This window comes from Micromys minutus (assembly GCF_963924665.1).
Source record: "Micromys minutus genome assembly, chromosome: 2".
In the NCBI taxonomy this organism is placed as follows: Eukaryota; Metazoa; Chordata; class Mammalia; order Rodentia; family Muridae; genus Micromys; species Micromys minutus.
In genome coordinates, this window is record NC_137971.1 from 43,023,629 (window position 1) to 43,049,501 (window position 25,873).

The following is a 25,873-nucleotide window of genomic DNA, read 5'->3' on the forward strand; positions in this document are numbered from 1 at the left end:
ATGGAAACAGTATTTTTTTTTTTTTTTTGTTTTTTGTTTTTAACAAGAGTCCTGAGCATATGAAGTACATTTCTGAATACCAACATGACCTGGTTACACTGTGCATTTACTGATAGAGAGAAATCAAACATATACTAGTCATTTTTAGAAATGCAGTGCTTCACTCACAAGGTGCAGACTCTGAGATTAAAAGCCTAAATGCTCCCTTTTAGAAACCAGATAATTATAAGGGTTGGAGAAGAGAGAAAGTTTTGGTTCTGTTTTGTTAAGGAACTACACTTCTTCAGGAGTAATAAAATTAAGAAGTAGTATATAGAGTGTTTACATGTTTCAATGTTGTAAATGTTTTTTTACTGTTCTGTCCAATTCCTAATTATTTGAGAGTAAAATCTCACTTGGTTAGAAAAAAATCCTACAAGGCTTAAAGATCTCAGTCTGCTCCAGGTAGGACATAGAAAAAGTATATTAAGTGGATAAGAAACAAACAATTAGGTCCCAAAAGTGCCTGAAGTATAATCGTCAGGCACTATATGAGTTCTTATCTCTTCCAATTCAAGGAAAGCAGGACCACTTCGCCGTTCTCCCTCAGGAACAAGCAGTGTTCATCTGCTCTCCTAGTAGGGAGGATGGGAATGGTGAGGGTAACAATGAGGGTAATGGGAGGGGAGCTAGGGTGTTGATTGATCAAAATGCAGTCTATATATGGGAGGTTGTAAAAGAATAAATAGGATGGTCTGTATCTTCTAAAGAACATGTTACCAGACTGCTCTACTGCCTTCCCTAACCTTCTGCTCCCCTGGTTTTCTCTTTTGACTAAAATGCTAAATATTTAGATTTAAATATAAATATGAAACCTTCCCTCCTTCTCCCTCCTCAGGATACTGTGCTAGGCACATCAGATACACATCAAGGGCTGTGTCAGAGTTTCTTTCATATCCAGATCTTCACAAGAGCCCTTCAGATGTGACATCCAGGCCTAGGCTTAGGGAGACAGCAGCTTAGAGAGATGATGTAAACATGTCAAATGAACACTAATTTCCAGCCCAAGTGTGTCTAGTTCTAAGTTCTTAGTCTTTCCAAAATCTAATACCATCCCTCATACTAATTGCCACTCAAAGAAGAATGTTACACACACACACACACACACACACACACACACACACACACACACACACACGCTTAAATAATTTAAGAACAAATAGAGATAGCCATGGTGACTCATGCCTATAATCATAGGACTCAGGACAGACTGAGGCAGGAGGCTTGCCATGAATTTGAGGCCAGCCTGAGCTATGCATAAAGATCCTGGAGAGAGGGTGTGTGAGGTAGAGAAGAGAAAGAGAGAAAGAGAGAGAAAGGAAAGAAAGGAGGGAGATAGGGAGAGAGCCTTAACAGAGCACCACATAATGAGAAGAGGCAGCACTTCCAGTAGTAATCTTACAGGAGAGCTAGGGATAAATCTAAGTCTATATGAAGATAGGGAGAATTAAGTAGAACCTACTATTCTTTTCCAAATACATTCATTTGTATAATGAAATTAAGAGGAATGGCATCCATACCTGAGTGCAGTGGTGATTTTTAATTTGGAATGGAAGCTAAGGCTCTACACATGCTATAGAATTACACTGTACCACTGAGCTAAAGCTTCAAGCCTAGTGGGTTTTGTTTTTAAATAAAATAAGATACAACTGGAAAAGGAACAACACTTATGATTGCACAAAAGCACCCATAACCCTTGTAAATATTCTTTCATTTAATCCTCACTCTGTGAATTAGCGATTTATTTTCATCATTCCCCTTTAACAAAACAGAGTAAGTACAGCAGAAAATAAAGCAGATTTGCTGAAGCACTCAGTAGTTCGTTACATCTAAATCCTGGCGACTGGAAACAACACTCAGGTAGCCATACTGTTTCTACTGAGCCGAGCAGTAAAAAGGCCACACTGCAGGCATGCTCCCATGCACATTCTTAGGTCTGTAAGAGGTTCTTTCCTTCTTCCCCAGCACCAAAGACAAGGGCTAAGGTAGGCAAAGAGCAAGAGGAGGAGTGCTGAAGTAGAACCTTCCTGAGTTTGAGCACTTGAGGAAGGACAGCAGGAGGCATGCTGCTCAGGATTCATGCACTGAAATCACCTGGCAGGGGTACGGAGTTCATGTAGCTAATCTAATATCCCCGTTTTAAAAAACAAAAATTTATAATCAAAGACCCTTAGAATACTTGCAAATTACTTAACAAATTTCCTTCCAGAGAAGTCTGTTGCTTCAAACCATTTACTATGAAAATTTTCAATACACATAAAGTTTGGAGAATGGTCAAACAAACCCCCAGTAAATTCTGGCAGTCATGAAGTCTTGGGAGACTGAGCACTCTAACAGGCAGCAGCAATCAGACTCAGTGGGTTACTAACCAAAACAGGAGAGGACATGGATGCTGACGGAAACAGTGAGGACTGTGGGAGATTGTAAAAGAATAAATACGATGGTCTTTATCTTCTAAAGAGTATTTTACCAGACTGCTATACTGCCTTCCCCAGTCTTCTGCTCTTTTGACTAAAATGTTCTTTGTCTGCCTTTTACCCTAAAAGCTTCAAAACGTATCTCTAAGTTCATGGGTAATTTCCGATACAACCCACAATGCCATCATTATGCCTAACAAAACTAGGAGTACCTAGCTTATTTTTCATATTCACTGATTATCTAAAGGATATCTTTTTTTTTTTTAACTTGGCTTTTATTCAAGTCAGAATCCAAACAATGGAAGCACACACACGCATCTACTCTAGGTTTTAAGCTAAAATAGTTGTCTTAGTCAGGGTTTCTTTCTATTCCAGCACAAACATCATGACCAAGAAGCAAGTTGGGGAGGAAAGGGTTTATTCCACATTGCTGTTCATCACCAGAGGAAGTCAGGACTGGAACTCAAGCAGGTCAGGAAGCAGGAGCTGATGCAGAGGCCATGGAGGGATGGTACTTACTGGCTTGCTTTCCCTGGCTTGCTCAGCTTCCTTTCTTATAGAACCCAGGTCTACCAGTCCAGGGATGGCACCACCCACAATGAGCTGGGCCCTCCCCCTTGATCACTAGTTGAGAAAATGCCTTATAGCTGGATCTCATGGAGGCATTTCCTCAGCTGAGGCTCCTTTCTCTGTGATAACTCCAGCTTGCGTCAAGTTGACACAAAACCAGCCAGAACAACAGCCCTTCTCTAACTCCAACCATCTCATCGAGGAAATGAGCTCACTCCACACGCACCATATTCACTAATGTCATGTCCCATTACTGCACGCACCAGAAGGCAGTGGGCATGACTGATACCGTTCACCCTCGTAGTAAGCCTTTGGTGACCTTAGTGCTTTGTCTTCAAAGATGAAACATCGAATGCATGACAGAGTGGCTGGCTAGACTCTCTATCTTCCAGAAGTCATCTATGTTACCAAGGACTAAACACATCTGTTCACAATGATGCTTAATTACAAGGGAAAGTGACTGAGGTCCTCTTTGAGACATGGCTAGGAACCCAGCCAACCCCTTTGCACCCCATCACAGCAGAGGCACCCAGGCCAAACCTGGATAATTCTCTCCAGAACACAGCTGCCCATTGTTAATCATGGAGTTTGGGGAATTAGTGGGATAACAGAGCACTGTGAGGCAGAGAAAAATCAATTTACTGGATCACAAAATGTGCTCAGCTCATTTTTCTCGTCAGGGATCTTTAATTATTTATGACGAAGCCCCAGCACATGTTTTGTAATAATAAAGTCTTAGCAACATGAAACCTCACTGCACCAGGGCATATCTTGGGGAGGTTGTGGGATGAGGAGAGGTGACTGCGGGTCTATCACATCTGTAGATACAAATGTTAAGAATGTGATCACCAACTGTCAAAACCATGGCAGCAACAGGACCCAGGGCTGAACATTGTTCCTGGAACACAGCACCTCATCCCACTAGGTAGTGTTGAACCTAGAAATGGCCTGGGCACAGCCCCTGCGGGTATGCCCCTGAGCAGAGGCCTAAGAAAAGCCCTCTGCGATATGCTGAGATTCTACAGCTCTCTCACAGCATGGTCCAGACTACAAACTGTCTTGTCGGCCTTAGTCCTTATTTCACACTGTATATTCCTAATGGAAAGCATGAAATAAGTGCATGGCCAACTTGTTACCATTCCTATCATGTGGTGTACATGTTCCTTGGGGACGGGGACCATACTCTGACCAACCCAGAACTTTGCAAACAGGAAGCACTTAATAAACACTATCTTTAGCAAAAGCAAATTCTAGGGAGCCTCCTTGTTTCTGGCCGTCCATGCTATCACCTGCCTGGACATGTTCTACTTTTCTCCGGTAGCAATCACCACACAGTATAAATCACCATGTACTTAACTGAATCGCTGGCTAGCAGCTTAGCAACTGAAGAGCAGCTGAGTGTTTGGTTCATAAGTACAGTGCTTGTATCACAGGTATGTAGTAGCGGAATGGATGGACAGGTGAGCAAACAGCACAGAGCATATAGTACCAGCACAAAGAAACCACACCAGACAAATGACACTGTCTTAGTCACTGCTCTATTCTGTGAAGAGACACCATGAACAAGGCAACGCTGAAAGCACTTATCTGGGGCTGACTTACAGTTTCAGAGAGTGGTCCACTATCATCACGCCAAGGAGCCTGGCAGCACACATGGCACTGGAGAAGTACCTTTACATCTGCCTGCAGGCTATAGTTTTCTGTTTTATTAATACTCTCAGTAAGCAAGCATCTTTGATTCCTTTTATTTCTTTAAAACAAAGATTATTTTCTGAATAATACAATATTCAAACATTAGTATAAATTCTACTTCCCTGTTTATTTCAACAGCACAGAAATCCTGAGTATCTATATTATATTTGCACTATTTTCTTATTGATATGGCTAATTTACAAGTTTTCAATATTATAACAATGCTAAATGAAACTATGTACTACTGGTTTGTGCTCTCTCTCCCTCTTTTTTCCCTCCTCTCTCTCTCTCTCTCTCTCTCTCTCTCTCTCTCTCTCTCTCTCTCTCTCTCTCACTCTGTATGAGGTATAATTTAAAGAATTACACCCTGTACAATCATAAAGTGGGATAATTAGAAAGAAAGGATCCTATGGAAGCAATTCATGAAAGCATGAAGAGATGGTGGTCATGGAAGGTCTCTGGTAGAAGTAGAGAGCCAGAGCCCATCGAGCTGGAGCTAAAGGCTGTGCTGGATGACAGCCGTGCACGTTGGTGAGCTCTTCCACACTTACTGAAGAGATACAATGAGCATGGAGCACACTCACAGAGCTGCACACAGCCGCTGGCTGGGGGAAGAACAGAGGATGCCTGATATACACTCTTAAATGTCCCGTTTTCATAAAGGAGGCTCTGACTTGATAGGGATTGCAGCTGTGTGTTGTCCGGCTGCCCACTTCAGGGTGTGTTCTGACCCTTCAGGGTCCACTCTTACACTAGGATGCAGACCCCTCGAATCGGGGTTCCTTGGCCAAGCACAGTTCTTTACTAAATCAGACTGTGATCTGGGGGTTTGTGAAGTGCCATGGTTAGTGGGCTGTGATGGTTTACAGCTTACTCTACCCTGAGATTAAACTGTATGTGCAACCACCTAGATCAAAACAATCTGATAGTGCATCATGAGACAGAAAGCTATCTTACTACAACAGAAGCATATTGTTAGAATGAGAGTTAGGCCTATCTGGATTTTTAATTATGCATGTTATACCTGTTTCCTGTTATTGTGGAAAACTGGGATGAGGATATGGAGTCTGGCTACCCTGGAAAATAGCTAATTAGATCTACCTGTGGCCAGATCCTCGTAGCACAACCCAGCTCAGCAACTTCTCGGTGTCATACCCTGTCTCTAACTCCCAACTACTGCCTCCCACTAAGTTGTCCCTCCATTTCCCCACTATCCTGACCCTTATTGCTCACTCCTCTCTTTCTTGGCAGATCCTACATACTATTTCAGTAAGAGTGATGCGGGCTAGCTAGCTACTGAAAGCTGCCTTTCTTTGCCTCAAATTCACCATAAAGCAAAGGTTGAGACTGGCCTTGAACTTCAGTTTCTATTCCTGGGATGTTGGGTTAACAGGCACAATGGTGCCTCCCAGTGCATCTCCAGTTCCGCACAGCACCGTATGTGATAAACCTGCACCATCTCCTGCTCCTGACCAAAGGCTTCAGGTAGACCCATGGAAATGCAACCACCCCAGGCAGGACTGTCAGCAGAATGATAAGATCACCATCCTACCCACAAAAACCTTCAACCCAAATGCCCTGCCTATAAGATGTGCAGGAACAAAGATGAAGCAGAGACAGAGGAATGACCAACCAATGACTGGCCCAAATGAAGACCCAACCAATGGGCAAGCAGCAATCCCCGACACTACTGATACTCTGTTAAGCTTGCAGAAAGGAGATTAACATAATTGTCCTTTGAGAGGCTCCACCCAGCAGCCAATGGAAACAAATAACAAAGACCCACAGCCCAACAAATGGAGCTCAGAGTCCTGTGGAAGAGTTGAGGGAAGGATTGAGGAACCTGAAGAGGATCAAGATTCCACAGGAAGACCAATAGTCAAGGAACCTAGACCCTTAAGGGCTCCCACAGACTGAACCAGCAACCAGACAGAGTGCATGGACTAGACAAAGGTCCCCAGCACATAGAACATATATAGCAGAGGTGCAGCTTGGTCTTCATATGGGTCCCCGAAACAACTGGAGCAGAGGCCGTTGCTGAACCCATTGCCTATCTGTGGATCCTGTTTCCCCTAACTGGGCCACCTTGTCTGATACCCCTAGTTCTGCAATAACATGTGCCAGGGTGGGGTGATATGAGAGGGAGGGATTCTCTGTTCTCAGGTTCTCAGAGATATTGGGATAGGAAGGAAAAAAGGAAGGAGGAGGGGAGGGGGGAAGGGAGGGAGGGAGGGAGGAGGAAGGAAGGAAGGAAGGAAGGAAGGAAGGAAGGAAGGAAGGAAGGAAGGAAGGAAGGATGGATGGATTACAGCCCACCATGGAGGAGGGAATCTAAAGCTGCTCTCCTGGTTTTCCTATACTATAGTTTTACAGCCTTTAACTCCCTCCATAAATCTATCCCACCTTGCTGGATCCACTACCCCCACCCCCCATATTCAACTTCCAGAGAACTACCTCTACTTTACAGCTCTCCTGTCTGGGTCTAACAAGAGGCCAGATGGCTGCTCACAAGAAATCACTGTTGAGGAATGGAGTCAAAGACTCCCTTGTACCTTTAAGCAACCAGCATTTTTTATTCCTGAAAACCTTTGGACTTTCTTCAAAGGCCTCTCTCTCCTGCCCCAACCCTTCTAGAAACAATTTAACAACTATTTATTTAGAATCCACTTACTATGCACTAGCAGCACTGTAAGTTTAAGTCCCTAGCTTAATGCCCCATGGCTGAAATACTACTGATGGATACAACAACGAGGTCCTTCCCTAATGTTGGCTCCTGGTGTTTTCACATTGCCCCTGATGGCATAACCAGTGTTCTGTGTCCAAAATGACTTAAGCAACATCACCACCACCTGGAAGCTTGTCAAGAAAGCAAAGTCACAGGCTCACTCTAGGACCACCCCACATCTACGTAAATACAAATGTACAGTTTACAAAACTACCTGTGTGATTTATACTTACTTTAATGTTATATGTCAGACTTGCTGCCTTAGAACTTAAAATCATGTGACTGGCCAGTACCTTCTGTGCCTACTAGAAAAGGTTAACTCCATTTGTAGATACAGCTTGGCCAAAAGAGACTGCTGTGCAAATAAAAAGAAAACCCCTCCTCATAGCTGAGTGCAAACTGTATACAATTTTCAAAGACCATAGATCCAGTACACAGAAGTACCAGCTGGGCTTATTCTACATCCTTAAAGTCAAACAGTACCTCCATTTGGAAGCTGCCGGTGCCTTGGGCCAAAAAAAAAAAAAAAAAAATGCTACAGTCAAAATTCCTAAAGCTTGTGACAACATCGTTAACACACTGATGTTAATTGGACACCCAAGTTTGGTGAGTGTCTGTCTGGAATAGATAAAACAATAGCTCTTATCCCATTACCTCTGGAAACCAGGTAGTCAATGCTAAACAGGTCCTAAGACCATACTTAAGCCAAGTCATAAAGAACACATAAAGAGACAAATACCCTTAAGTGGACTCTTACCTAGGTCTCCTCACTATATTATAACCAGCAGCATCTGACATGCTCAGCACATTGTCTAACCCTTTAGCTCAAAACCATTACACCATATACCACAGAGGAAGCTTACACACTGGAAGAAGTGGGGACCCAGCACCCAGGCTAATGCTGTCAGCATAGCAGCTTCTCAGCAGTAACACCATTCCTCTAAATCTCTCTCCATTCATTCAAGTGAGACAAGATCAAAAACTGGCTCAAATCACCACAGGGAGCAGTGGCAACAACTTCACAAATGTCTTCTTGCCAACTTTAAAAAGCATAAAATTACAGTATCTGTTCAAAGAACAAGTTTACACTGTATCCACCAATATTGATGATGACTACATGCTTTTATTTCAGATTTTATTACTCTGTGTGCAGGAGCACTTTGTCTACATGTGTATGTGTGTGCCACATACATGCCTGGTACTCAAGGAAAACATCAGATTCCCTGGGACTAGAGGGACAGACAGTTGTGCCACTGTGTAGGTACTGGTGATCAAACCCAGGTCCTTTGCAAGAATAGCAAGTCCTCTTTATTTTCCTAGAGAAAATATTTTCCCTCCATGTGCTAAGGTCTAAATTCCCAGCACTAACAACAAAGCAAGAGGATTTCAAGTTCAAAGGCTATATAGTGAAGCCTTGTTTAAAAAAAAAAAAATAAAGGAGGGGAAAAAATCAGACTAAAATGAGAAGGAGCAAAAGGAACTAAGCAAACGTCATTCTCTAGCATAAAGTGACATTATTTTCCTGTGTGTTTCCTTGCTGGTATCTACATTTGTATAAATGCACACCAACAAAAACCAAGAGGATATTAACAGCCTGCTATTTTTTCCATATTCCCTCCTATATTTTCATTTAGTCATTAATGCTCTTAAAACAAACAAGTGGGCAAATAGAAATACAATCACAAAATAATCAAATGTCAGGAATTAGAAGGACATAAAACAGGACAAACAAGCTGGAAAAAAAAAATACTCCAGGTGTTAGAAAGAGGAAAAAACAAACAAAAAACAACACTCTATAGCTGAAAATGCTTTTGCTCTAAACACAAACCTGCCCAGTCTTGTATGGGATTTTTTTTTCCTTTTTTAATCTTTTCTAAGGGAAACCAGAGAAGTGAGCGACATATTTTCTGTACTACCTTAAGCAGGGCCTTGGCTTCTTCCTTGTTGACCAGCTTCTGCTGTGCTCCTGAGATGAGGCTTTTGTTCCACATGTCCCAGCCTCTTGACCACAGCTGTTCTGACTCTGACCAACTCCTAGCTCCTTCACCTGAAAACCAAGCTTCTGCCCTGCACTTCATTCCCAGGCTTTCTTACTGAATCAAGCCACCCTCATCCTGGCTTCCATGTCTAAACTCACTACCAGTGAAGTTCAGTTGGACACAGATAACAATAGAACAGGATGTGGAAGGCAACTCCACCTGCACAGCACAATGATCAGGGTGTCACTGGCCTGGGTACACTGCTCAGCCATGTTATTCTTGTAGGCCACAATTCCATGGCGCCCACAGATGACCATGTAACTGTAGTGTAGCTCAACTGAGGAACAGCTGATGTCACAGAACCAGTCGAGCTGGGTGACCTTGTCCATCCCATACATCATCTTCACAATCTGAGAACAAACCACTCATTCATCAAATACTTGATTCACAAACCTCATCTTCAGTGCACAGTGGTTACCTAAATTACAGATGCATTAACAGCTTGGCAGGTTGTAGCCAACAGTGTACCATGTCCTCTACCTACCAAAAAAGAGAAAGAGGAGGTCATCCAAAATAAGGAGGCTGCTGGGGAAACACTGTCAATCTCATCCAGCAGTACACACCCTTTTCCAAAGCTGAACATATCGCCCACTGTTAAGAAGAGTGATCTTTCATTTCACTTAGACATTCAGTTACTATATGCCAAGAACTTTCCATCTGCTCACCATCAGAAAAACTTTAAAAAAGAAACAGTGAATTCCTTAATGAACAGTATGAAATATCTAAACAGGAGAAAAGTGCTGAATTTAGTCATTTCTCTCACAGCTGCTGACCGACCTTAGCAGATGACCTGACTCCTGACAAGGTCCTCTGCGTGAGAATCGTGCTTTTAGAATAGTGTGCTGTGGTGGGTGTGCAACTGTGGCTACCCACAGAGCCAAGGGCCTGGGCCCCGTGTTGGTAGCATCTCCCCGAAGCCTGAACTAAGGTGAGAATGCTAATGCCTCAGCTAAGGGAGAAGATAAGAAAGAGAACAGTCTGGAAGTATGAAAAATTGAAAATAAGGCAAAATTCTATCATGATCAAGATTTTCATAATATAATGGAAATAGGAATTATAAGAACCACTATTTGTCAATAAGGAAACTGGAAATCAAAGATTACTTTGTTCAACATCAAAAGGCAATTCAATTATAGTCAGTTTCAAATGAAGTTGTGTTTGACTCTATTAACTGTATTCATAAACAGTATACCAATGGTAGTGCTTCAAAGCTTATCAAGGTAAACAAATGTTAATTCATTTCATTCATTCAACACAGTAAAATTTTGTGCTAAATCCTATGCTAGGTTTAAATAAGAAAAGTTCAATCTCCATCCTCTAGAGGATGCTATTCTTCTGGTCATGCTAATCTTTAAAACTTTGTTTTATATTTACTTTTGAAGTGGTAATTTCTGGTTTCTTTAGAAATTCAGTTACGTCAAATGATAATCTGCTGGGGCACAGAGGTGAAAGGATGTTTTGCTAAACCAGACACATGAAAGAATGTTTTGCAGAAGCAAACAAAGGTGAAAGAGAGTTTTATATACCTAACACATGAGGTTTAGAAGGAATATAAATACAACTCCATCAACAGTGGGACCTGAAGCACTGATTTGCCTTGCTCCTCACTAGTCTTCACCTTACATTACATTGCTGAGCATAGCTCCAGGTGACTTCATAGAGAGAAACTGGCCAAAGCACTTCTTGTGAGGTTCCTGCCACTTGTGAGGTTCAGGCCAGTTGGCAAGCCTCACCGTTTCTTTATTAAACTGCCCTTGCTTGTTCCTGTGTGGTGTCTGCTGAGTGGATGTGGCTGCCACTGCTGGTCCGTGTGCGGTGTTTGCTCGTAGACTGGACTGAGAACAATGAAGATTGGAATCAACATAAAAAACTATTTCTAAACAGGTCCACTTCTCCCATGTCTTAATAACCTTTCTTTTCCACAACCTCTGGTGGGTGATGGGCTAGAGGGGAGACTGAGCCCTTATTAAAGTAGGATGAGAAAAATATATGCGTACATATTTTATTTTGTGTATGTTTAGTCCACACACATACATGTATGTCTAGTGCTTGTGGAGATTAGAAGAGTCATATTATTTTAAACAGAATGGATCAGCGCAAGTTGATTGTGATTTGAATGTGGAAAACATAGATATGCTGACAAGAGAAGAGCCATGATGCAGATAGGTCACAAATAACATAATAAAACATTATACAAAGGCACTGATTGCTTATGTGCAACACAGAGAATTCTGGTTTGCAGCCTTATTCCCATGTGAATAAACAGTGTACACGAGTTGGTTAGACCTAAACGTTTATACCGAGTCACAGAAAATGGCCTAGTTCCACAAAAGCTAAAGATCATCCAATGAAGAATAAAAATCCAGACAAACCTGTTCAATGCGACTGCTGCAGACACTGGAGACAGGAAACAGGAAAGGATTCTGCTAACGCATAAGCTAATTTGGGTGCTGCAGAGGAAATGTCAGCCCAAAAGACACTGTTGGAAAGGGAAAATTGATCCCCACTGCACTTAGCCCAGCTTCCACTCTTTGTAAATGAAATGCTAGAAAGGACAAATACTAATGAAGGCACAAAGCAAGTTCCAACCTCAGAAGTGATGTAACTGCTGTTTTGTTTTGTTTTTTAATGTCGTGTTATCAATCCAGGAAAAATAAAGGACTTTGTACTTGGCCACAAATTAACACAAGCTAAAGAGCAAACATGCAGGTGCCTCGGAAAAGGAAGATGATGCTTCACAGAGCAAGCTACATTTAAGTTCTGTCTAGTAAGTCTAACCAGTTAAAGACACCCCCCAAAAAAGAACAAAACCAAAAATCCTTTAAATATAAGGGAATCGACTCAACTTTTGTGCAGTCTCAAGAGGAAAACCAAAGTTGAAGACTTGCCCTGTCTAATATCAAAACTCCTTACACAGCTCGGTCATCAGTAGTTTGGTACTGTCAGACAGAAAGAGACACAAAATAAACAAATGGCTCATATAGTCATCCTAGAGCCAACTGCATACATAGTCAAATGGTCCATGACCAGGGCAATCCGGTACAGCCCTGGGTGGTGTCTGGTAAATGAGCTGAATCAATAAGATTGCAAGGCAGAAAAATTAAAACGTGGCTCCTTAGTTCATATAGCACTCTACAATATACGACGAATATACCTTCTGACACTGTAAACCCCAAGTATGTGCTTACTATAAAGCCAGTTCCAAGTGTGCCTACATTTGTATTATTTGTGACAGTCAGAAACACATTTTTAAAGAAAAAATAAATAAAAACAAACAAAAACCTTGTAGAATAACTAGAAAACTAGATGTTAAACAAATGTGACTATTTGAAAAAACAGATAAATATATTCACCATCAGGCAAAGTTCTATGAGACCCCCTCAAATATGATTTAAGTAAAATACAGATACCAAAGTTTATACAGTATGTGCCTCCACATATACAGGTTGAAACACCGGCAAAACTAAATGTCCTAAAATATGAAGGAGCTGACCCCTGTGGCTGGTAGACTTATCTAGAATAAGGGGTACTGGTAGCCTGGGGTACTAGCTGCGTTGACTCAGATGAAGAAAGAGCTTTAGGTACAGACATGCACAAAGTGGTGACTATTGAGAACACACGTGTTCTTCTATGCATAAGCTGTGCTTTGGTGAGAACACAGAAGAGAGAAAAGCCAGTGCCAGCCTATTGCTGAACTTCTTCCCTTCAGTCCTCTCCTGTTTGAAAACAGAGGGAGCAGCAGGAGGCAACTGTCAGAAGGGATCCCTGGTTGTCTAGTTCCTCACCTGCTTTAATTTGGAAAGACTGCTTTAGAAATGTCGCATGCTAAAAACCCACTCTGTTTTGAACACATCCAGGGAAGGAGTGCTCTGTGCCTCCCTTGGTATCCCATCCCAACAACCATCACTTTGAGGATGTCTTTTCCTCAATTTGACACTGCCAAAATTTTTAAAGGTATTTCACATGTACTATCTTTAAAATTTTGAAACCACCATATCATTATTTTTCCCACTCCCACTCATGAGAAAATCCAAGCCTAGACTATGAAGAAAGGAAAATTTCTTAACAAATGTAAAAACTACAAGATTCTTTGGCTTTTCCATGCTAAGACTCAGAGGTTTGACTCAGCACTATGCATACTGGAGACAGATCGCTGTCACTGAGTCACGAACCTCCTGGAGTCCCTTCCCACCCTGTAACTCAGAGTAAGTCCAGAATAAGAAACTTTATTTTAGGGTAAATGCTAAGTAAACTCGGAGGACTTGCATCTACAGAGAGTTCACATGTCATCCCATGTTATAAATCAACTGTGCACTTTTCTAGTAGACATTTGTGAGCTGGGCTAGAATTGTTCTCCTTTTTCCACTAGCAGTACCCAGATTTCCCCCAGGGACTGTCAATCACATTGACCAGACTTCCTTCCCCTGTCTAAAGAATTAGCAAAGAATCCAGGCTGGGCCAACCCAACTTTTCCCAGGAATCCGCATCAGATGTGAGTGTTGAAAGATTGAAATTGGCTCAAGTTCATCTCTCCCAAGCACGGGCCTTCAGCCTCTCAGGCCTCCTGTGAGCTCACACCCTCAAAAGTTTTTCCTCTTCCTTCCTCACCCAGTGGTTGCTTTCTGCAGCCTCCAAATCTTTTGGCTCTCCTCACTTTTTTACGGGCAGACGGAAACACGAGACTGTTCCTTCTGTTTATTACACAGGTGGGAATCCCTTAGTACAATCAATATGTGGTCATTCCGTGAACTAAGAAAATTCCCTTGTGGTTTTTGTTTTGTTTTTGAATGACAATTTCTTATTGAGTTGATCAAAGACAGGAATAATACAGCCTTCAGAATTTTGGCTACTTTTTCTTGGAAAATAGCATCTTGAGGTTTTTGTTTGTAGTTTTGTTTTTGTTTTTAAGAGAATACAAAGTCAGAATACTTTAAGCATTTTTAACAAATGCTTACATCTTAGGAGCAGGTATATATACATGCACATAAGCGGATGTCCCTCGTACCATTCTCACTTCCCTGATGCTCATCAATTAGGCTAGCTGGCTGGCTAAGGAGCCTTTGGGATCCTGTCTTTGCATCTCCAGTGCTGGGATGGCATGCTCATGTAATAATGCCTCAACATTTTTTAGCTCAATTCTGAGGAAAGATCTCAGATCTTCAGGCTTACAAGGTAAGTGCTTTACTGACTGAATCATGCCCCCAACTGTAATAAGGCACTTTCTGTGAATTGTCCTTTCTTATTCTTAGGTAGCAAAGTACTTACTGGTCTACTTAGTTCCACTCCACTTCAAATGAAAAAGAAAACCAGGTGTCATAGTAACAGCCCTTAGCTTCTTAGGCAAAGGGAGCTAAAGACCAGTGGCTAAATGAGGCTGGACATTAGAACTTCAAAGACTAAACTTAGGTATGGGTGGGTACCCTTGTCAGAAATACTTGCACCAGAAACATTCTAGAATACAGAGATTTTACCTATGGTGACAAATGCATACACAGAAGTATCTGTGAGATGAGGCTTCATGCTCATGGGATGCACATAGCTTGGAAGTAACTTTACATGAAATTTTTGGTAACAGCACCATATCAGGCTTTTTTCTCTTGCAGAGACTGGCAACAGCAGACTACAGATTCTTGTACACTGCCTCAATCCCTGACTTCACAGTTTAGAAATCACACATCAGCTACAAAGGGTTATCAGGATCCTCTATTGGCAAATGCCTCTGATTTTTCCCTGTTTTCTTGTGGGGGAAAATATTCCCAGAGAGCATGCTTGCTTCCTGAAAGGTGCCCTGCAATCTGAGGAAACACTGCATATGACAACAGGAATACAGGAAGAACACCAACTGCCAAATTCAGACCTTCTTCAGCACACTGCCGTTCAGACAGTCTCCCAGTCATGCTAACACAGAGGCACTTCACTTCCTTTGTACCAAGACAGAGAATGTAATCACAAGGACATATCTGTGTAAGATGACTGAAATTCATCCTTTTAAAATGAACTAAATAAAGAAGTAATCTCATGGCTGTACACGTTACATAAAGCAGACTTTACTAAATGATAATCTCTTTTCAGAGAAAAGACAAAATAGTATTTATAAACAAACAAACTCTATATCACTGTATGTTCAAAAGAAATCCTAAAACATGTGTTTCCTTAACATGGGGTGGGTTGAAGCCCCTCCCCATTATATAAACAGGCTTTTTTAGTCAAGAACTCCCAAGGACAAAATAATGGATTCCTATAGTCAAGGAAAAATTAATAGTAGTTTGGTAAAAGTGTGCAACTTACTGAAATTATTACAAGCTGCTTCCTAAGTTTAGAATCCTTAGAAAAGAGTGAGCCTTATAAAAAGACATGCAGCACCATGCCATCTGGTCCACAGCTCCCCCCACTGCCAATGAAACTTCTCATTCAATGAAGCAACACTTAGGCAACGTTCAAGGAAATTCCAATTTTGCTGTGGCATTCCAAAAGCTAGAACCAGTTTTGTAACTGTGAACAATTTTCTAGTATCAAACAGGCCAGGTAATGGTTAAGGTATCTTCTGTTTAGAACGAAGACAATCCAATAAGGTGAAGAGTGACAGAGGAAGACACTTCCGGCCTCCACAAGTCAGTACCTGTGTACCCATGCATACAGGGAGGGGAGGGCAGACGAGGGGAGGTCATAAGGGGAAGGGAGGAGAGGGAGTACATTTCAAATACCCACTTTCCACTCTAGAAGGGTTCCGATGAGTTCACTTACCTTATTGTGTTCATACTTGTATGGGATCTTCAGAGTGTCCATAGCTCTGATCATGGCCTGCATGGCTGTAAAGATGTTCTGATACACCAGTTTGGTAAAGCCCCTCTTGTCTTCATCCGAGTATCCCGACCCATGGATGATCCTCATCTGCTTAATGAAGGTACTCTTGCCACTCTCCCCAGTCCCTGGAATAGAAATGCACCAGCATGTTGGTTAGATCACAACTGCTTTTCTGGTCTTCTAGATAACAAACTTAGACACTGGCCTAGATTTCACAGACCCCAGAAGTCCTGCTGAGAGAAGCACCATGCAAAGTCAAAATGCTGCCTACAGAGGACACTCAGAGAATCGGGCATGTCCGTTTTAAAAGCAGGTAAATGAGCTCAAAAACTATTATTTACATCTTAGGAAGCCACTGAGCTGAGACATATCAAACAGGGACTTGTAACCCTGCAACTCTGAGAAACAAGTGCAAGAGCATCAGAGGGAGAAAAGAAAAAAAAATGTCACTTGACAAAGCCTTCCCCCTGGGGCATATCTGAAACACATCCTGCACTCTGGAAAAGGCAGTATCTTTATACTGACACATTTCAGAAATAAACAAGCAGAGAAGGCCTAACACCTAAGACATTTTCTCCAGTTAGGAACTAGGGCAAAAGTAGACAACAAATTCCTGGTAGACCAGAAAGCAGGTTATTCTACTAAGGTAGCCTCAGTGTTTATTTGCAGGCCCTAGTTGGTTGAATTATGTCTGTCTCATTCATGAGTAATAACACAACTCAGAAACTTAGTTGTTATGAAGTTTTGTCCTTAGATGGTTTTCTTCTAGGTTTTCTTACCTTTACCATCTTTAATACACAGGTCTAAATCTAAAACTGTTACATTTCTAAATGCAAATGCCCTTTCTCATGTCCTTTTCCACTTTCCAAAAATAAAACACACACACACACACACACACACACACACACACACACACAAATGAAACAAAATGAAAATGATGGCCTTCCTCCCAGCAAGTCTGCTGAGAACAGGTGAGAAGGAAGGGAGATGGGAGGGAGAAAGGGGGGAAGACTAAGAGCCAGAACTGCAAATCCACTTCGCATCATTTTTGCTTTTCTGATGTTTCAACTTTACTGCTCTCTTCATAAACAATCACAAACATTCAAATAAGAACTATTTTTTACTAGAGTATCTTAAATAACATACAGTGCAGGCCCTCAGACACTACAGTGAAAGGTAATTCTGAACCTAATGCTCTACTACAGGTGGTTTATTTATTGCTTGCATGTGTGTGGGTACATGCACTTGCACACATTTACACACACATGAAAACATGCAAATACACACACTGGAGCACAAACACATAGATGGAAGCCCATGGTGGGTGTCAGGGATTTTTCTTTGGTCACTCTCTACCATATTCTCTTTCACCTAAACCCAGAGCTCCCTGAGTTCATCAGTACACCTAGCCAGCCTACTCTGAAGATTCCCTTGTCACCTTTGGAGTCTTGGAATTATGCTCTCACATTTACAAGGGACGAGGATCTAAACTCCAGGCCTCACACTTGTTTGGTTCAGGCTTTATACTCTGAGCCATCTCCCCAGCCTGCCCTATGAATTTTTATTAGGTGATATAGAACACCTAGAAGTATAAATGTAATATTGAAATGTAAAAGCTAATTCACATTTTAGTGAGCTTAATTTGAAAGTTACAGTGAATATTCTATAATCCCCACCATGAATACCAGATATCTGAAAAGGCCTATCTGCAATAGAAAAGCAGCCACAAGTTAGTAATCATTATTTATCAATAACTTATAGAAACTAATACCTTTACTCTCTTAAGCAATCAAAAGGTATAAGAAAAAATCTTAGAAAGAAAAGGAAAAAAAAAAAGGAAAAGCAGACTAAAGGAATGACCATCAAATCTCTGCCAGTCCTTTATATTACAAAAGCAGCAGAGACTTTTTTTCTTAAAATACATACATACATACATACATACATACATACATACATACATACATACATACATACATAAAGGTATGTGTGTGAGTGTGGTTGTGTACATGTAAATTTGGTGTCTAAGGAGAACAGAGGGATAAGATCTCCCCTCCCCTGATCTGACCAAAATTTCAACTTTTAATGGTGTGTTTATGTGTATTGGTGAAGGGAACATCTGTGTGGGCATGTACCCATGAGTGCAGATGTCCAAGGAGACCAGATAAGGGAGCTAGATCCTGTGGACTTGTAATTATAGGGAGTTTGAGCCACTTAACATGGATGCTGGACCAAACTTGGGTGCTCTAGAATGGCAGTATGTGTTCTTAACCACTTAGCCATCTCTCCATCTCCAAGAGATCTTAATATCATTATTTACTATTCCCAGAAACAGAGCCAGGGCTCCTTTCTCCCCATTCCTATCTTACTGGGTGCTACCCTGAAGGCCAACTGATACAGGTTCCATGAGCACCTTGGCCTTTGCCTTATCCTTTCAGGTAAGCCATAGCAAGACAGAGGCAGCAGGGAGAAAGCTGGAACTATGTTCCAACACCAGCTACTCAGATAGGCAGTGTCCCCTTCGAGAGACCATAAGCTACTGCTGAATGGTCCCTCCATACGGCTTTCCTCTCTGGCTTCTTGGCTCTTACCAGATACTACCTACATCTAGTTCACACCTTCATAAATTGTTCCAAGATCACCCAGGGACAATGTGTCAAATGTTTCTGGCCTGAAATGTCAACTACAAAACCTAAAGGAAAACTGAGGAGAGTGAGAAGATGTGCAGGAGAGGAAAGGGGATGGTGGGGAACGGCGGGGTTGCCAAGTGCCTCATTTTCAGTACCTCACTCTCCAGTCACTCTTCTGGAGGTCATTGTAATGAACAAACAGCTAAACAAACAAAATGGAAAAAGCTCAAACCAGAACTCTGGGCTGTGGGTCTCCCCTCAGTACTAAGACATACAGTAATTAATTAAATAAACAATAAATAAATTAGAGAGGTTATGTGCATCCTTCCCTACATAATATAAAGACACAATGATTTATGGTTTTTATCACCTCTTTTATAAGCGAAAAGAAGGAATGTGTACACATCCTTTACACTTCACCAAGCACTCTGAACACACAACTAATCTGTGCAGTCAGTGGTTTGTGTGCCTGTGTTATCATACGGCTGGCCTCCTATTTTTTTGCTACACCAAACACATGTCCCCTCAAATCATTAGTAACATTTAACAAGCAAATCAGCATATGGGAGGATGTATGGGAAGTCTGTTTTCTTCTTCAGCAATTCACTATCAACATTTCTCTACAAAATGTCTCTAGAAAAGTTTGCCTGTATCTTTAGAAACATGCACTGTATTTCTTAGGACAGCTCCTCAAAGAATTCAGATTTAAAAACAATGTTCTCTATGGTTTTTTTTTATTATTGATAGTTTTATTGGATATTCTCTGTATTTACATTTCAAATGCTATCCCCTTTCCCCTTACTCCCATTCCCCATCCCCTCCACTTGTTTCCATGAAGGTCCTCTCTCTCCCAACCACCCTCTCCACTTCAGAAGAAAGCTATTTCATCTAGCATTTTTATTGGGCTGCAAAGAACACAATGCCTTTTTCTTCCCTACTCCCTGAATCTAGATAAAGGATAGAGAGCAATCCCTACTTCCCTTGGCCTCATGATCCATCAGAACAAAATGAAGCATACATCTAACACCCCACAACAGAGGACAATTTAACACCCTACAATAAGCTTGGTAGGCTTATTGGCTTTCACCATCACACATGCACACATGCACACACACACACACACATACACCCACACACACAAACATTTTACAATTCAGGTTTTCTTTGTCAAGATCTTTTCAACACAACCAAAACCTACATATAGAGCCTGCTATAAATTCATATTTTAATCCAATTCACAGGAAGCATCCATACTTATGCTAATTATTCTGCCAATTTGCATGATGGGATCTGCAAATGGTTCTGTCAAAATGACTTTCAAACCCAATCATATATTATCTTAAGGGTCATGAATTAGCATTTATTACAGAAAGCAATCAAAGATTTAGTGGTTTGCTCTCTAATTAGCATTTTTGTTGGAGTGATCATAGACTCACTGACGCTGTCTCATACTCGAACTACCTTCTTAGACTACTCTCTTATCAAGAGCTGCCAAAGGACAACCACACATGCACAAGCATCCTTCAGTGCTCTGCTACTATCCTACTACATAACGTAGCTACTACTGTGCCTGCTCTGAAGAACTCTGGTGTCCCGTCTACATACAATGATCCAACAAAGCAAACACTGACATTACTAGGTATTCTAACAGTCCACTAATTCATCCTCTACCCTCAGAGAAAAGCAGACATAGATCTAGGAGGACCTCTCACAGGCTGAAGACCATCCACACCACTTTTAGGTGTTTTTAGATTCTGTATATAAAAGAGAAATTCCAAAATACAGTCAGAAAAACTATAGTATTGAAGATTATACAATGAATATACTTATTTCATCCTGCCATGGCCTTTCATGACTGTCTACATCTGAAGCCCTTGATGAATAGAAAGGCTGAGGCCAAACACCCCAACCCCACCCTCCTGCTTGGCCAGCTCCCAGATAAAGGAAGAAAAACAAGGCTTGTGAAACTGCATACAAGTCAGAGGACTTGTTTCAGATCCGCTGGGTTAAGACGGAACATAAAGCATGACATCTCAGGCTCAGCAAGCTCAGCATGGGTTTCTTCTCTATCACCCTGGATACAGTAGAACCAGATACTGCAAGGACCAATTCCTAGCAAGGAGCACATCAGTCACCTACAACCTGTAAAGAATTAATGGCAAGCAGTAAGATGAATTTAGTGAAACCCTAAGCCAAACACAATCCACGTGTTAGCTGTACTTCAGGCAAACTGCTGGTAAGTGTACATTCGGCCGTTTGTGATTTCCTTCACTCACACAGGAAACTGAGCATCTCTGACCAAAAAAAAAAAAAAAAAAATTCAAATTTTCTCATCTTCACAAAATTGTACTAAAAGATAAGGAGCTGGGTATATTAAATCATTTATCCCCAGTATAGTCTTGTAGAAAATACTAGACAGTTGTTTAAAATAGAGCAGAATTTTTAGCTGAATTTGGTATCACTGGTTATAAGTAAAAGCTAACTGGACCAGAAAGTAGTAATAGCTAATCCAGTTAAGTTGTTTTCAACAAAAAGGTAGACAAAATATGTTGAAAATTCAGCAATTTACTATTAGTATTTTGGAAACTGTGTGCCCCTGGTCTCCCAAAGCCTCACAGAAAGTTGTCTGATAGGCACTGTAAGGCTCACCAAAATGTGTATATGTCCTCAGGAGTGAGTGAGAGAAAAGACAGAAACAGAGACGGGGGTGGGGGCATGAAACAAGAGACAGACAGACAGACAAGGCAAGCAGACAGACAGAGTGAGACTCCTCTGGTATGTCCACAGTACATATGTAGGCCAATAGACAGTGTCAGGCCGTGTTCCTCAGACATAGTCGTTTTTTGAAACCATGTCTCAGGCTAGAATTTGCCAAGTAGGTGAATATGGCTGGCCAGAATGCCCCAGGGATCTGCATGTTCAAAAACCCAACGCTGGGATGAAAAGCACACATACCACAACTGGCTGGCTACACATGGAGATCACACTCAGGTCTTCACGTCTGCAAGGTAAACACTACTAACTGCCCTATCTCCCGGCCCAACACTCTTTCTGAGGTGTGCCCATGGTGAGTAAAGTAGGTGTGCCCATGGTGAGTAAAGTCAGGTATGGCTACCGATGCCTGTAATACAGCCCTTAGGGAAGCAAAAGCTAGAAGAACTTCAAGAATGACCTGTTCTACAATGACATGTTCCACAAAATGAGTTCTAGGCTAGCGGGGCTACACAGCAAGACTATCTCAAAGAAACAAAAAACAAAGAACAATAAAACCAGTATAGGCGTGTTACATGACCTTCTAAATATACTAAAAAATCCTGAGTGGATAAAGTTTTAAATAGCAAAAAAGCTATATCTAATTTTTTAATTAAAAAGCTAGTTATAGTTTAGAGAACAGAAAGCTAGTTATAATCTGGAGTCATGAAATACAAAATTCTTCACGGTAGAACTTTTTGGGGAGTTCTTCATGCCCACTGTCCACCTCCCACCGTCCCTCCCTACAAACCTACAGGGATTATTTCAGAGAAGTTTCCAGCCCAGAACTCACCGGTTTTACAATGGAAGAAAATGACATTCAAGAAATCTGCTATTTGACAGCTAATGAGGAAGAGGGCAGACTAGAGTCGGCCACGATCTCCTCTTTGAAAGACTCCAGATCACACACCTGACCAACTGCACCCTCCTCCTCCTTCCAAAGTTATGAATACTCACTCACCCTAGAAAATGCTAAAGACAGAACATTTTCAATCTTTCTTTGCAATTTCTTTTTCTTGCTATTGTTGCTGTTGTTGTTCTTAAATAATGGCATATTGTTTCTACTTGCGGTCTATGGTAATTATCTCATGATGCTAAATGTGCTGTTTTGGAAATTATTCATAACAAAGGCTATCATAAGAACGTACAGTTCTTACCTATTCTGAGTATTTCCAACTTTTTGACTTCTATAAAGAGTGATCTGCTAGCCTTCCTGAAGAGAGCTATGGCTAATTTACTTCTTGGAGGGGCAGCATAGACACATGCAAAACTGCAACCTCTGGGGTAGCGCTGGGCTCCCAAGCTCTACCCTTAGCTATTATTTCATTTTTATACTCTTTGGGGGGGGGGGAACATGTTCCAATTTTTTTTCATCTGTATTGATTCTCTGAACTTAATCTTTACTTAAAATTTTATTGAAGAAGCTTTGTTTGTTTTGTTTCATTGAATAGTTTTGTTTTAAGGTGAAACTAGTGTTTGGATACAAGCATTTCCTAATCTCACATTTTCTTTTTCTTGGTTGATTTAAAATTGCTGTGTAAATTTATCATCTGTATTGTTTACTCACCTACTTTTCTGAGTTCTCTCATTCGTTTGTCATTAAGAGCCCCAAACATGAAGGTGTTATTCTAGCTTCTCTAAAAGGACTGCACTTTATACTTATCTCATTTTATATTACTGTGTGATGGGCAGTGTTATTTAATACCTCAACCATTTTCCCCAAAATTCATCTTAAAGCCACACTGGCACAGAAGTCCTTCCAACCGTAAGTTCGGAATCACTGTATATCCCTTATCTGCCTGTAAGTGCTGAGTGATGAATACAGGGCCAGAGGTCAGGGAAGTGCTCGTCCACACATCAGACAACCTAGGTTGGAGTCTCAGCAGCACATAAAACAAGCATGGTATCCTATGCCATAATCCCAGAACTTAAGAGCCAGAGTTAGGAGGATCAGAAAAATCAAGATTATCCTCAACTACTTAACAAGATTGAAGCCACCCTGAGATATATGACACTGTGTCTCAAAAATAAATAAATTAGCTGAATGAATATATGGACCATATTGAGTCTTCTAATACTATCCCTAGCAAATCCTGTTCCTTTATTTCCTTCCTGGTAAACTTAGAAATTACACTTCTATCACTGACTTTTGCTGACCACACACACACAATAATGGAGTCCAAAGAAAGGACTAGAGTCTTCCAGCAGCCTCCGTAAGAAGATGTGGAACTCTCATGTCCCCCTGCACCATGCCTGCCTGGATGATGTCATACTCCCGCCTTGGTGATGCTGGACTGAATCTCTGAACCTGTAAGCCAGCCCCACCTAAATGTTGTCCTTATACGCCTTGCCTGGGTTATGGTGTCTCTTCACATCAATGCAAACTCTAACTAAAACAGAAGTTAGTACCAAGGACTGGGATATTGCTGTGATAGGTTTGACCGTGCTTTTGATTGAAAGAGTGTGGATTTGAGGACTTTGGATTTGGAAAGCAGTGAAAGGTTTTAAGTGGGACTTAATGGGCTACCCTAGTAGGAATATGAAAGACTTTGTTACTGACTGCAATTTGAATTGTGGTGACCTAGCCCAAAAGGATTCAGTGGAAAAGAATTTCAGTATGTAGCCTAGACACTGTTTTTGTGATATTTTGGTGAAAACTGTGGCTGTGTTTTTACCATTGACTGAAGAATCTGCTTGAGGCTAAAATAAAGAGATTTATATTAATTGCATGAACAAGTCAAAAAAAAAAAAATCCCAACAGAAACTTTTTTCTCTGGTTAGGTCTCATGAAAAGCATTTTGAACAAGGAGCAACAAGATTACAAAGAAAAAATATAAAATGTTTGGTTCAAATGATAATAAAGGGGCACCAGGAAATGAAATGGAGCTGAATCTTGAGTTCAAGGATATCAAACTGAATTAAGAAAGTGGTGACCTTGGTACAAGATCCCACCCTGTTAAGGTCTAAGGCATGTTAGTTCAAGCTTTTAATCCCAGGACGAAAAACCACACAGATTTCTAAATTCTAGGCCAGCCTGGGAAGGTGAAGAAATGCTTAAATCCAGGTATGGAAGTACATGCCTTTAATCCCAGCCTTCAGGAAACAGAGACAAGTTGATCTCTGAGTGCAAGATTAATCTAAAGAGTAAGTTCCCAGGCAGGCAAATTTAGGTAACGAGAGTTGGAAAACAGAGGGTTTGTACTAGATTAAGAAGAGGCCATGTTCCAGCCCCAGCAAGCAGCTGAATGCAGCAGCTTTGGCCATTTGGCTGTGGCTTTAGAATCAAGAATAGAAGGGTCTACTAGGACAATTAATTCTGGCTAGATGGAGGTAAGAAATTAGCAGTGATTATAAAGAGACCAGTATCACTGAGGGAAAATGTTCTGCGAAGTGTTTTCTGAGGTCTTCCAGAGATATCCAAGGTTGTACCTCATGTTGCAGCTGTACGTTCTAATGTGATAAGAATCAACCAAGTGGTACGGGTTTTTTTTGATGAAGGAGATCAGCTGAGGCTTGGCACTGTGAGGGGCCAGAAAAGGCCACTTGTAAAGGTACAGCCCCAGTTGCAGTTGATGGCCCAGAAATGACAGTGTCAACATGCAAAGATGTTGAAGTTTGGCACTATGAAGAGAGCCTATGAGAGGCTACTGGTGAAGCCTAGCTGCAGCAGAAGACCCCAGCATATTGGAGATGTGAATACTATGGGATGATCACCAAGAACAGTAGCAGCAGTGGAGTGGTGTCATCCAGAACCTACAGTACTACAGAAGGCAGAGCTGGAAAAGTGCCCCAAGCCCTTTGGAGGAGCCCAGAAGATCACGTGTGTATCCCAGACATTGGAATAAGAAACTGTAAAGTTCAAGTTACCTTGGAGACCCCAAGGTGTTCCAGATGCCAGAGCTGTGAGTTACCTGCTGAGGAAAACTGCTAACAGGGGTGGAACCAGTCCAGGAGAAAGAAGTTTGTTGCAGTCAACAAAGATGAAAAAAGAGTTGAAGACTGAAGACCATTTTGACATCAGACATGGAGATGCAGAGTTTGGAGTTTGCCCAGCTGGTTTCCTGTCTTACTTTGGAGATTACAGTTATGTGATTGGATGAAATCTCAGAAAAGGCTTTGAACTTCGGACTTTTAACATTGTTGAGACTGCTACATACTACAGGGACTTTGGAAGTTGAACTAAATGTATTTTTTGTTATACTATGGCTA

At 41.3% G+C, this 25,873-nt stretch overlaps 1 protein-coding gene across 1 annotated transcript in view; it reads right to left on the bottom strand.

The window, feature by feature from the left end:
• LOC308416310 (guanine nucleotide-binding protein G(q) subunit alpha) overlaps positions 1–25,873 on the bottom strand; it is a 228,412-nt gene that overhangs the window by 131,403 nt on the left and 71,136 nt on the right. Inside the window, exon 2 of the mRNA XM_080911247.1 lies at positions 16,227–16,411. Within this exon, the coding sequence (XP_080767373.1) occupies positions 16,227–16,411 (185 nt within the window). The remainder of the gene's footprint in view (positions 1–16,226; positions 16,412–25,873) is intronic.